Genomic DNA, 14,349 nt, shown 5'->3' on the forward strand with positions numbered 1-14,349 from the left:
GTGGCAATGACTTGCACAATGTGACACAACAGGTTTGAAAATGACAGCATTTCATTTTTATTCTTGTTACAACCTATTGAATGAAGAATTAATATTCTTGGTTTTATTTTCTCTTCTGAGAGAAAGAAAAAAAGATTTATTTCCTTCAAATCCACCTGTCCTTTCCCTTTTAGTTGGCCTCTTTGGCATCACCTAAAAACGTTTCCATTTTTAGGATTTAGATACAGTGAGCAGGAAATTTTAATAATTTTTAAAGATGCCTTGCAGATTTTTTGAGCACTTACTTGTCTACCTACATCAATTGAAGCATATAAAGCATGATTTTTAAAAGGAACAATTTTAAAGACTTTTTAAAAAGGAAACTTTTAAAACATCTCATTACTTACCATACTCTTCTTATCTGCTTTTTGAATAGTGTACCCAGTAATGGCAGCATTGCCATCATCTTTTGGGGGCTTCCATGATAAATTCACATTGTCTCCCCAGACATCATCGATGGTTACAACCTCTGGTGGACCTGGGCGATCTGTAATGAAAACACAGCAACTGGATCTTTCCAATGTTTGCTTTCCCTGGGTCTCTTTCCCACACTTGCACTTGGTTCTATTTCTCTCGTGTATTAAACCACACATATGCTGAAACCAATGCCCAAAGGAAGCTGAGGTTGCAAAATAAAACTTCCCAAAGTTAAGACCTGTCAGAATTATGAAAAACATAACCTGAGAATTTTGTGAATAGGATTTCTAATATCTCTGTGCTCTTCAACTGCATCAAGACATGATATTTTGGAGAAGTTAAAACCAGTTGAATATGTGTTCCTAAAAGACAACACTAGACAATCATTATAGAGGCTGTAGGATCAATTTTGTCAGTTTTGTAAAGGAAATCGATTGGGAAAAAAGAGAAGTATATGTCTTTCCATGTCTGTCCTTCCTACTTTCATGTACTTTCAACATTTAGAATTTCTTCCACATTACACTTGTGACAAAGTTGCTATGAATTTACTGCCATTTCTGGCTATGGATATCAGGTTTGCATCCTGGTAGACCGGAACATGAAAAGCATAACAGTGAAAAAAGAGACTGATATGATCCAAAAAGCACCTTCCATTGTGCAGGAAGTTTTACTAAGAGACTACAAATCTATAGCCAAGTACTGGGATGTGGAGAGTTATCACTGTCAAGGAAAATGCTCTTTGGGATTCTTCTGCTTTCCTATAAGCTTGGAATGGCTGGAATCTGCTTCTGTGTCAAGCATTTATTTCCATTTTTTTCAAAACATACCAACAATCTGAATATCTATCATAGCTTTGTCCTCAAAGTTCTCTACTTCCACTTTCATGTTATATTCTCCAGAGTGGCTCCTTTCTGCCTTTCGGATGAAGATGATTGTGTCATTGTCAGTGCTGCGGATATTGATTTCGTTCTTGTCAATTGGAGAACCATTTTTCTCCCATGATACTTTTGCCCTTGGCTTTCCCTGTAAGAAGGAAATAAGTTGCATATAATTTTGTGAAAGAAAAGAGTGTGAGAAAAAAGGGGTTTGTTTCCCATAAAAAAACATCCTGAAACAAACTGAGAATTTTAATTTAAACCATACAGCATTTGAGATTCAGTCATGCTAATTCACCTAAAACGCAGCTTGGTTTCTATTTTTTTTCCAAGAAGAATTAAAATGCTTACAAATTCTGGCTAAATTAGGTTACTTTCTGGCTAAATTTGATGAATGATTTTCATTTTTTTCTTAAAGAAAGAGTTTAAAAAAATAAACAGAATATGCAGAACAAAATATTTCACCCTCTGAAAGTGCCCACGTTCTCTACTCTGTCAGTGAGCGACGGAAGTGATGGACTGAACTCCTAGGGATCCCAAATTCCCTTCTTTCATTGCAAAAGCATTTGCAATAGTTGTTAGGTAGGATAGATTGACATCTTTTGTGTGCCATTTTTGTGGGTGTAGAAGCGCCCAATTTAGGTACTTGAATCAGAGTGGATTCCATGGGATTTGCCATCCAGAGGCTAGCAATTTGCAGATGCTGTCTGCAAATAGTAATGCCTTATCTTGAAAGCCTTAGAGACTAACCATAGAATATTCCCTTAGTTTCCCAAGATCAATGTCTCTTGCAGTGTATTGCTGATCTAACTTTTATTAAGCCTTTAACAGCTTTGCAGAGGCTGGATTATACCTACTCAGTACTGCCAGGCTGGAAGACATGAAATAAAAATGAGTTCTGGTAAAATTCTTGGATTTTGAACAACAGGGACTGTTTAGGTAGAGAGGCAACTGCTGTTGCAAAAGGTGTGGGAATGAAGGTTAACATAATGCTGTAGGAAAACTCATGCTTTATCCTTGGAAAGAGTTGAAAGTGATGGATACCCCAACACTGGACACATCTAAGACTCAGCTTGACAGGATGCTGGGCCATCTCATCTAAACTGTGTTGTACCTAGAAATGTTTGAATGATCCTTGAGGTCCCTTCCCACCTGTCATCCTATGATTCTACAATTCTTGCAATGACTTCATATGACAGTACTCTAGGAGTCAGTGAAACTCTGCCTGCTCTTACTCTGAAACTCTTACTCTTACTTATCTCAAGATAAGAATGCTAACAGCCTGACCCTTGATATTGTATCTACTACCAGTGTAACCATTTTGCATTGTACTTGTTATTATCTCACAAGCAATGTCTACTGTGACTATTTATGTGTCCTTTGAAATACAGATGACAGATCAGTCTGTCTAAGCGAGCTACCCAATTTGTTAAGTAGCTCAACATAATTTATTTGAGATGTCAAAGCAAAAGCTTGGAAGCACCTCTGTACTTCTGTGTTCTTCCAGTTCTTAAGTTAAATCACTGGCTGGCAGAAGTTACACAGGAAGAGTTTGAAAAGCATGTATACAAGAAATAATAATATTTTCCTGTCAATGTGTTTAGTTCTTACCTGGAAAGGAATAACAAGATTCACAGTTTCTCCAACTCTTCGAGTATAGGTTTGTTTTAAGTGTCTTGGTAGACGTATCTTTGGTGGTTCTGAAAAAAGCCAAAAGCTTGACATTTATTTTGTTTTCCAACTGAGGAAGCCCTGGTGAGCATTTGTATAAATAGGAAGCTCTGTGATCTATGGTTCCCAGAAGTGATTAATGTCTTAAATTTCTTGGTCCCATGATGTTACATTTGGTACACCATCGTGTTTTGTAACACCAAATGTTATGACAGTAGGAATAAGTGGGAACCCCACTGCAACTCAAAAAAAGGAAAATCAAGTTCTGCAGGAAAAAAAAGTCTTGAAATGCTGAGCAATAAACGCTCAGAAATTAAACAAAATTAATTAGCAATATTTTGAAAGATGGTTTAATTATTAATAGATACTGCACAATGGCTCTGTAAGGCCACATCATCAGTTTCCAACAAGAAGTAAGTGTTACCCTTAAGAAAACCAAACTAAGTATGGAAGCAGCGTGTATTTGTGGGTGAGCGTAGGCAGGAGGATCTTACCTATCACTTCCTTGACTAAAATAGCCTGTGGGTGGTACCTGGGCTCACTTTCACCAGCAGCATTCACAGCTTTTACTCTCACAAGGATTTTCGAGCCTGTTGGCAGGCCGGTGATAGTATACTTCGTTTTGTCTGTCAGCTCTGGGTTAGCCACAATCCATTCATCAGCTAGTTTAGGGAAAGGGGGATGGAAGGATGAATAGAAAGAACAAGGGAATTATAAATATATCCACAGTAAGGATGAGGAAAATTACTAAACAGTAATAGATTAGTTATAATCTGATTATTTAGTCTTTTTATGTTTGTTTGGTTTTTGGGTTGGTTTTTTTGTTTTTTGTTGTTTTGGGTTTTTTTTCCTAATTATGCTGTAACATTATATGGATTCACTCTAATCATACAGAGCAAAAATGTTCCAAACATTTAGGGGTTTCGGCTGATTATATGTTTATACTCAAAGATATACATGTTTTTAAAAAGTGTAAAATTTAATTTTCAGAGAGAAAACTCATTAGTCTTTAAATTCAGCTGATAGAAAACAATAGGGACATAGAGTATATTTCCAAAAGCACTCATCATTGCTTTAACAGCTTCCTTGGAGAGAAATGAATTTTACAATTAATTTTAATATCACAGTTAGAGCAGTACTGAGTATACTTGAAAATACCACTGAGACCGCAGTGATGAGAGAAACACAGAATATTTCAAATTGCAATGAAATGCTATCTCTCCTGGTACCTTTAAAAAAGGAAGGCTGTATCAGAATTATTCCCATAATGAAAGTATTCTTTAATTTTTTTCTCCTACCCCTAGGCAGTCGCATGTCATCCAGACGGTGATGGAAACAGTACAGTCTTTCAGAAGAGCTTCAACTACAAATGATACTTTATTTTCCACCCTGTCCTCTAAACAGATCACTTTAACACTTCTGGCACCTTGACTTTTGGAAGTCAGATTTATGCAGTAGCAAGTCAGTATCAATACTTTCCACAGCATGTAAAGATGGTATTATAAGATTGGCACAGAAAACAAGAGAACTATTATAAGCTAGAGAGCCCTGCAGATGTCCATTTTCATAACTGTGAGTCTTACTTTTAGGAATTAAGTTCTCCATCGAGCTGTTGCTTTCACATTCTAGCAGAAGAGGGTTGCAATTAATGATTGTTCCACAAAGACCTCCCCCTCCCTTTATACACAGGCTATACCAAATTCTTTAGACTGGTACCCCTAACGTGCACCCTCAGAAATTTATTTTTCCTTTTGTGAAGGGAGATATTCTTTCATTACAGAAGATTTATATCCTATGTTGAATACTGTACCTTCCACGTTAAAAGGTGGCTCCATCAGTTCCTCAGACTGATCTGTCGATATACTTTGTGAGAATCCATCTTTAAAATTAATCAGAGACACCTACTTTCACAAAGATGGAGCATTTTGACAGTGGTTAGAAATTCCTGTTAGTAAGTATACAAAGATAGATGCTAGGCTCTAAAGGTTTAGAGGATCTATATTTAGGGAGACTGCAGAGAGGAAAGAGATGGAAAGAAGGCTTCTAGATCAAAGAACAGTTATGAATGGTGTTCACAGGAAAGATAAAGAATATAGGAAGAGGAGGAGAAAAAGTTGTTTCTTTTTTTTTTCTGTGGGCCTGATCACAGCCCTGGAAAGAAGGAAGAAAAGAGATAAAAGGAACATTTGGAAGAGACAGATATGAAACAGAACTGTGATGGGGAAAGTGTAGAAGGAGAAGAAAACACATCAGAAAAGAGAAGAAATTCAGAGAAGAATTCTGAGTAAGAGAGACAGAAAAATAAGTCTTGGAAAAAAGCTGTGAAAACAAAGAGAACACATTTAACTAAAGGCAACATAGAAAGAAAGTTAAAAGTGGAAAAAAACCATGGATGATTAGAGATATGATGTGATCACTAAAACTTTGTTTCCTGGTCAAAGCCATGAATGCCCTAGATTTCTTGGAATCCTGGAATTTGCTGTTTTCAGGATAGTAAAAATGCTATTCTGCTGTCTGTGCATGATTCTGGATGGGTACACGGGGAAAGATCTCAGCCAACAGAGACTCTCCAAAGTGCTTATTTACTGGTGATGAAAACAGATCATCTGCAGTTACAGTGGTCCTTTCAAAGCAGACAAACAGTGTCCTGGGAAAAACAAGGGCCAAGCTCATCAGACTACTCTTGAAATGTCAAACAAGAACCAGTCATTAGCAAATATTACTAGGAATTGGCTTCTTCAGTGTCAACGTGATTCGGTCTGTTCCGTATCCCCACAGCAAGAAGTTCAAGTTAGATGTTGTAAACTATCCCTGGGGGGTTCCATAACCACATTATTCACACACCTATGCAATGCCAGATCCAGATACTCACGATGAAATTCCAGCTCCATAATATACGCAGCGAGCTGCCTAAGGTGCTACCATAGTTAAAGAAGTCCAGGAGTCCACGGTGTTGATCAGCTTATGAGGTTCAGAGTAAAGGCTATTACCAAGGTTCACAAAGCCAAATCAATGCTCATGTACATGATTCTTCTAAATTATAATTATATATGTATTTTTTGGTATTCCTGTTTTCGCATTGTGATTTCACTTAATTGATTGCCATGAAAAGAAAGTCTCAAAAATTCCCTCTTTATAACTACTCCAGTGGAAACAGTGAAAGAATGGAGAAGGTGGTAAAGACAAATGAGATTACAAACAGGTAACTTAAAGAAAAGAAGAGTAGAATGAATATAGACAGTCATTAAAAGGACCTTGAAATTTAAAAGAGTTATTAAAAAGTATGGAAGATATTAGTTTGAGTCAAAACAGGCACTGAAAGTACTGAGAAAAGGAGGAATTGAGATATAGCAAGAAAGAAAAAGAGGACTGAACATAGAGAAAAGAATGTAATTTCTAGTAACACAATTTCTTAATTTTTTATTTTCTACTAAGCTTGCTTCTTCCTAATAATTTTCATAACATATATACATAAATAATTTCAATTGTGTATATATAGATGTATATGCATATATATATAAGGCATATATAGATATACATAAACACTCAAAAAGCCATGTAAAATACATTGCACCCATTGTATTTTAACTGAGGTGGGTAACTATAAAATGACACTTGTCTGCCATTTTGTATCTTCATATGTTTTAAACCTATCTGGAAAAAAAAAAGAAAGGTAAAAAAATCTCTTCGATTAAACAAGTATTCAATGATCTTCTGTCTTATAGTCTTTATAAGATAGGTTTGGAAGATTCTTCTGAACACCACACACCAAAGATCTTGAAATCCTCACATTGACAGTCAGACTCCTTTATATCCCCATATACCTTGCCTATCCAATGGAAACATAGTAGAAATGCTTTATTTTGATGTAAGACTGCATGCTTACTCATTCTGAGCTGTTCCCTCAGTTCCCTCCCAATATACAAGGAAAACCCTTCCTACCATTCCAACTGTGTCTGCCTTCAGGTAATCTTCTCCAGACCTCTGAGCTCCTTGCAGTCTGTTCCTGCTCCTTACAGGTATTCAGCTCAGCACTATGGGATGCTGAGTGCTCCTGGGAAAAGCCAGGGATTCTTCTGCTCTCCCTCTCTCTCACTTGCCTGAGTGAGAGCTGAGAACATTCTCTCTGATCCTCTGGCATCTGACTGCTTTTGTGACCTACTGTTTTCTAGGTCCTGGTTTTGACCTCCTGGATTGTCTGAATGTGAAATGTGTGACAGCATGAACGATAAGTTCTGTCCTCTACCTCTTGTCTCCAGGCTGTGGGCTGCATTCATGGAAAGCTTTCACTGAAATAAATGCCTTCATGAAAAAAAAGTGTCCAACTCACAGTTTGATTTACAGTGCAGTTAAGAGAAGCAGCTAGCAGAGCTGAAGATAACTGCTTTCCATTTATATAAATACACAACACTGCTGAAGTCCTGCTGATCAGCATTTGCTCACAGAGGCTGAGTATTGCACATACCACTCCAGGCTATTTGATACTTACCCAGGAGTTCATGGATTTTACTGTTTGGAAAGACACTTCATTTGATGCCAAATCAGAAAAAAATCTGCTGAAAAATACTTAGTTTCTTCTGCTTCATCACTGAAGACCCTTAGTTGTAAAATATACATTATGTTTCCTTGCTCCATGTTATTCTACTCTTATAAGTTTATTCAGTATCATATATCTTTATCTTCTTCAGTTCTGCATAGATTTATGTCTTAGATGGACATGGTTGATGATCCTGTATGCAACTACACAAAAACTGTAGAAATTCCATATCCATGAACTTTGCATGCCTAGCTAACTGCAGGCAGCTATTGGAGAGGCTGTCCTCAGTACTGGGAAGTGGCATCTGAAGTAGCCTATTAGTAATATGTCAAGGTAGGGATTGCCACACCTGAAGACCTCCTGTCCCTAAAACCAAGCCAGCCTGCATGTATTTTGGACCACGTTTACAGCCATTCATTTTTTCCTTCCACTCTTCACTGAATCAACTCATTTAGCTCAAAAAAAAAAAAAAAAAAAGGATAGAGATTAGCACGTTGCTTGGTACTCTGCAACAGATTATGGCTTTTGATTTGGATTTCAGATCAAATTGAAGATGGATTGAGCTACAATCAATGGGTGGGACACACACTAAAGGAAGCCTGAACAAAACCCTGCTGCTGGAGGTTTTCTGACTGATCTGCCTTAAAGTGAGAGCACCTGATACCTGCAGAGAAAAATGGAGAAAGTCTTACCTACTCACTACAAGTAACATACCCCAGTCGTCGTCACTTACTTCCTTCAAAGCAGTATTCTACAACATATCCATCTAACCCTGCTGCTCCAATGCGGTCTGGTGGCCTCCATTTCATTGTCACTGAATTATCAGTTGCTTCATCCAGCGCCAGCATGGTTGGTGGACTGGTCACAGCTGAAGCAAGCAGGCAACAAAGAGAAGGCAGAAGACTGTGTCACAGTTAAAAGTTTACATCTCTGGTGTGAATTCCTCTAATTTAGCATCACAGATGGCAGGCTAAATCCTGCATACCAGTTATTTCCAAGCATCCCTTTCTTTCCCAGCTAGCAACAAACTAGAAGCAGTACCTCAATCCCATATCTGCTCACAGCCTAACCTGGGGTTGAACTTCTCCTGCTGAGAAGTGAGAAGGACAAAGAGAGGAGGAAGGCAAAGCAGAGCAGCTGTGAGTAGAGTATTCTACAACATCAGGTATTTTCTGGCAAGAGGAGAGCAGGCAGTAGCAAAACAGCCACCTTCTTGCTCCTCTGCATCATGGGGCTGCCACTGAGCAAGGTGGAAACTTTTGCTGGCCTACAGAACAAGTAACCTTTTGTTTACCAGGTTATCACAATAGCTTGAAAAAATCTGTTTCTTTATAGGAGGAAGTAATTGAATTAGCCTGTTCCTAGGTGGATGACAAGGCCCTCTATCTCTTACATTAATATGAAGCAGTACGAGGACATGTAGAATAATGTCAAATATGACCTAGGATGTTGAAAATATTAAATCCCTTTCTGCAAAAAACAACCGAGACTGTAGTCTCAGAATCTTTATCAATTCTTTAAATTGCAAACAGTTTGACTCTGTTGACTCAGATGGTACCTATGATATATAAAACCACAGAACTATTGATTCTAGTCCTTAAAACATATTGACCATAGACTATGAGGCTTGCCTTTAGCATGTCACTGTTTTACTGTAGTGCACCATTTTTCTGTCTATATATCTTGGTTTCTTGTTTATAAAGGACTATTAATTAGATGCTTGGGATAATGTATCAAGTCTAACATTCTAAATATATACCCATTTCTATGCTCTTGTTTACTTACCTATGGGAACAAAAGGCTTTGAAGGCATACTTGGCTTGGAAATGCCAATTGCATTAACAGCAAATACACGGACCTCATAATCAACACCTTCAATCATCTTCTTGGGCTCAAAAGTAGTTTCTTTACACAGCTCAAAATTCAACCTCATCCACCTGGAGCTTTGTTTCTTTTTCCTTTCAATGAAATAGCCTATTAACAAAACAAAATTTTATTATAGTAAATAGCAGCACGAAGCTCAATAGTGAGGGGTCTTTTCTTTGACTGGCCAGTAGTGTTTTCTTGGATACTCCTCAATATCTATTTCAAGCCACAGAGAAGGTGCTTATTTATTTATTTATTTAGTTTTCCCCTTACAACGCCGCTGTACTTATATCAGAGTGAAAAGGGCCTGATTCTGCTGGCCTCTGGGTTACTCGTACTTTCCTCTTGGCTCAGAGTATTGGAAAATATTCCAATTTACTCAATAAATTGGTCTGAAATACCTGCTAACATCCGAACATTGTAACTCTTCAAATTTTGATATTCTAAGTGGTTGTCTTTCAAGTTGGGGGATTGAAAATGTGGCAACATACAACATGACAGTTTCAAAAGCATTAGAAAACCAGTTACCCAGTAAAGTCTAAGACTGGGTAGGACATTCTTGCAGCTGGGTACTCAGAGTATCTCCAGGACCTGAGAGAGAGAGGTAAACTCTGATCCTATGGTGTCCATTATTTAGAGTTTTTTCCTTTTGAATATATCACAGCATTTAAAAAAAAAAAAAAAGTATGTACCTAAGATGGGTGATCCACCATCATTTGCTGGAGGTTCCCAGGTCATAACACACCAGTCTTCACCTACCTCAGTCACCTTCGGTGCTTGAGGAGGATCAGGGATATCTGTTATGAACAAAGTAATTATTACTTAAAAAAAGAAAAAATAATTTTTTGCATTGTTTGAAATAAAAAATGTCAGATAACAAACAAATCTGAATAGTTTTTGAAGTGCAACAGGAGTTCCTCCTGAGGGGGGAGAAAGAGAGAGATAGAGAGAGAGAGAGAGAGAGAGAGAAAGAGAGAGAGAGAGAGAGTGTTTTTATGGATCTTGGCACATGGTTAGGAAGGAGTAAGTGCCAAGTTCTTCAGCACAGCCAAGGCACTTGGGGGGCACTTGAGGGCATGTGGCAAAATAGGGCACACAGCCATATGCACAAGTTTGGCTCCAGCAGTGGGGTGATTAACTCCTACTTAAAGCCCATGGTAAACTCCTGTGTTCTTCAGTAACACTGGGCCTTAATATCCTCAATTCCATATCTGAAAATGGGGAGAAACAAGGAAATGGAACTTTTCTGGGAATCTACAGTACTTTGGTAGCTAGAAATCACCTACTTGCAGAGAAGGGGAGAAGAATTTGTCACTTCTTGAGGCACAGAAAAGTAGGGCTCTTCAAGGAGAATTTATTGACGAAGTCTGTGATAAAACACATGGTTCACATGCACTGTTCCACAGGACTTACCAACCACTTTAATGTTGATTAGAGCAGTGTCTTCTCCAGCCTCGTTCTTTAATGTTATTCTGAAAGGACCTGAATCTTCCCTCTCAGCTGTATCAATGACCAGACAGCTGCTGTCTGAATATGTTTCTGCCCTTATTCTTCCACTGTCTGTGATCATCTAGGAATTAAAGTAATTAAAGAGGAAAAAGTCATATTTTCTGGATATGAGAGTCAAAATGCTCAGAAATCAGAATCCAAATGCAGTACAGGACATTTCAGCAAAAATACTAAAACAGTTGTAAGAAAAAACACACTAAAGCTCAGAATTTCAGTCAGCTGATGATGACAAAAATGGTGAAATATCTGAGAAACAAATAAATTAGCTTTAAAATATGGTAATTTTTTAGTACTCAGTTCAGCCATTGCATCTCAAAGGAAGAGACACTAGGCTTACTTGTTCTGTGAACAAAACCATGCTTTTATCAACACAACCAGTCATTAATTTGATGAAAAAGAGGATCTGATTCTCCCATAAGTAAAATTGAAATGTAATTATTCAATTTAAAGGTCAGAGTGATTGTAGTGGTCCATGGTGTTTCCTTGCATATTTAAAATGCTGGCACATATTTTGGAATGAGAGCTGTCAGAGAATAATTCCCTACTTGGAATTGCACAATGGTGATACTATAATTATTATTTGAAAAACAGTAGTCAGAGATCTGATTAGATAGGTCGGACAAATCCAATAATCATAACATGTTCCAGCTTTCACATACCACAATGAAAATTTAAATGTGAAAAGTGAAAAGTGGCCTTTTGGTGTTACACAGCCAGGGACTGATCTGTGAAAAGCTTTTCATTAAGACACCTGATTCAAGCCACCAATTGCCCACTCTATTGTTTCTTTTGGGTCACTCTGGGTTTCTTTTCTTGTCACTCTATGAAAATATATTGTTCTTTTTTCAGAACCAGACCATACCTTAACTTACTGTCAAAATCTGGCAGCTATTCTGGACAGTAAGTACAGAAGTAATTTTCAAGATTTTCATAATTTTTCTTCTGCATCAGATGTTCCTCTCCTTTCCAATTCATTTACAGTAAAACCTTATCTTTGTTAATTTTAGCCATTCCACAAAAAGATCCAAAAGACACTAAATAATATTTCTCAATTTTAGCCTTCATTTTTGAGCAAGAAGTGTTTTTTAGATAAAATGCATCTCTTTCTTATTTAGTGTCACTAAAATCAATTTCTTCGTAAGGCCAAAAGCTATTTTTTGAAGGAAAAGCTCCTTTTTTAAGCTCAAGAAATGTGTGCATTGACACTGTACCTTGTCCCCTCTACTCCACATGACTTTTGGAGTTGGCTCTCCAGTGATGGGGATCTCAAGTCGTAGTTTGCTGCCTGCCACAACTGTCACAGTGTTATTTTCCCCAAGACCATCCAGGTGAAGTTTAGGAGGATCTGAAAAAGGAGGGATTGTCCAAATTTACCATGAGGTTGCCACTCTTGAGAGCTCAGTGACCTGGCACAGGTCTGCAATATTGAGAATCATGCTCTGTTTTGTGCTTTCCTGGTATTTTCAGTCAACTGATTTTTTGTCAGTAAGAAATTATATGAAGATGATTTCTTTTTAATAAAATAATGAATTTTTTTTCTAATAAAATATAAACTATGGCACCACATAAATTTTGGGATAGTAGGACAATGAAGAATATAATCTATCTTCCTGAGGTAGAATTTTTTATCTAGGTAACTGCTAAGAGAGATTTCCTCTAAGTGTCTCTTGAGAGCTTCAGTTGCAGTCTTTCTACACCTTTCACCACACTTCAGACAACATGGTACCAGTTCAAAAGCATTCTTAGTCTAAATTCTTTTTCTGAAAATGGAATTATTTTATTTTACCCCATCTGTATGGAGGCCAACTGATGAAAACCTTCTCACAACTATTCTTTAATGTATTGAATCATAGAATCATAGAATCATAGAATTGGCTGGGTTGGAAGGGACCTCTGAGATCATCAAGTCCAACCCTTGATCCACCGTTGCAGTTGCTAGACCATGGCACTGAGTGCCACATCCAGTCTCTTTTTAAATATCTCCAGGGACAGAGAATCCACTACTTCCCTGGGCAGCCCATTCCAATGCTTGATCACTCTCTCCCTAAAGAAATTCTTTCTAATATTTAACCTAAATTTCCCCTGGCACAACTTAAGACTGTGCCCTCTTGTCTTGTTGAAAGTCGTCTGGCAAAAGAGACCAACCCCCCCTGGCTACACCCTCCTTTCAGGGAGTTGTAGAGAGTGATGAGGTCTCCCCTGAGCCGCCTCTTCTCCAGGCTGAACAGCCCCAGCTCCCTCAGCCTCTCCTCACAGGGTCTGTGCTGGAGTCCCTTCACCAGCCTGGTTGCCCTCCTTTGGACCCGCTCCAGGACCTCGATATCCTTCCTGAACTGAGGGCCCAGAACTGGACACAGGACTCGAGGTGTGGCCTCACCAGGGCTGAGTATAGGGGCAGAATCAATTCCTTGGACCTGCTGGTGACGCTGTTCCTGATACAGGCCAGGATGCCATTGGCCTTCTTGGCCACCTGGGCACATTGCTGGCTCATGTTCAGCTTCCTGGAAATTATATTGGTGAGCAGAGACCTTGGGTAACCCTTCCCTCTGCATTCTTCCTAAACCTTGCTAATACTTTTTCTAACACAGATATCCCACTTCTTTCAGTTTTATTTACAGAACATGTTTTCTAAAATTTTGATCATTTATATTGCTCTCCTTTTGACAGCCTAGTTGCTGGTTGCAGTTAAAAGCCAGTGAGGTATTTTTGAGGGAAGAGACAATGCCTTTTTCTTTTTTTGTTTGAAAGACTGGGGTCATTAACAAGCTTTTTGTTTTACTGAGAGAATAAAATCTGGCTACAGACATTTTGCTCTCTAGGTATCATTTAACATATTTAGGAAACAAGTAAATATGTACTATTCTACTGTTTTGTTTTGGTTTTTTTACCAAACTAAATCACATGTCAGCAAGCCAATCCTTCAAGGAAGACAGTGCTGTATGTCTGAAGAGATCAGTAGATGTTTTACAGAGTATCTTAACAGCAGTTTAGGCTTAAGAATTCAGTGTAAAGAAACCTTCCTCAGCAGCTCCCCTGGTGGAACTTTGGCAGTTCCTAAGCCCAGGCACAATGTGCTCTGTCAAGCTGACTTGCACTTTGCCAAAGCATCAGTTTTCTTTGCTCTGGTAGATTCCTGCTCAGAGGATACAGATTGGTTGTAATCAAGGCTATTTCACACTGCTCTTAATTTCCAAAGGCCAGAGAAAGAGATGTTGTATGTATGTCATTGTGCAATATACTTACCCACAACATGTACTTTGCAGGGAATCTTAGTGTCATACTCATCTGGTACAAACATATATTCAGCCTCATCCTCAACGGCAGCGCTTGCTATAATAAATCTGTGGATTCTGTAAAAAATTGAAAAGGAAATAAATGTAAATTATTTCTGAAGACTGCTTGAATCTGTGAGGAAGAACCTGTGAAAAGTTTAGG

The 14,349-nt window shown here is 38.1% G+C and overlaps 1 protein-coding gene across 1 annotated transcript in view; it reads right to left on the minus strand.

Annotated features, from left to right (window-relative positions):
• Window positions 1-14,349, minus strand: part of MYBPC1 (myosin binding protein C, slow type) — a 56,679-nt gene that overhangs the window by 13,681 nt on the left and 28,649 nt on the right. The window contains exons 15-24 of the mRNA XM_030447644.1: window positions 14,158-14,264; window positions 12,126-12,259; window positions 10,819-10,975; window positions 10,098-10,202; window positions 9,325-9,513; window positions 8,273-8,407; window positions 3,497-3,664; window positions 2,943-3,031; window positions 1,284-1,479; window positions 387-526 (exon numbers count right to left, since the gene is read on the minus strand). Coding sequence (XP_030303504.1) covers window positions 387-526; window positions 1,284-1,479; window positions 2,943-3,031; window positions 3,497-3,664; window positions 8,273-8,407; window positions 9,325-9,513; window positions 10,098-10,202; window positions 10,819-10,975; window positions 12,126-12,259; window positions 14,158-14,264 — 1,420 coding nt within the window. The remainder of the gene's footprint in view (window positions 1-386; window positions 527-1,283; window positions 1,480-2,942; window positions 3,032-3,496; window positions 3,665-8,272; window positions 8,408-9,324; window positions 9,514-10,097; window positions 10,203-10,818; window positions 10,976-12,125; window positions 12,260-14,157; window positions 14,265-14,349) is intronic.

The sequence above is a fragment of the Calypte anna genome, chromosome 1 (assembly GCF_003957555.1).
Source record: "Calypte anna isolate BGI_N300 chromosome 1, bCalAnn1_v1.p, whole genome shotgun sequence".
Taxonomy (NCBI): Eukaryota; Metazoa; Chordata; class Aves; order Apodiformes; family Trochilidae; genus Calypte; species Calypte anna.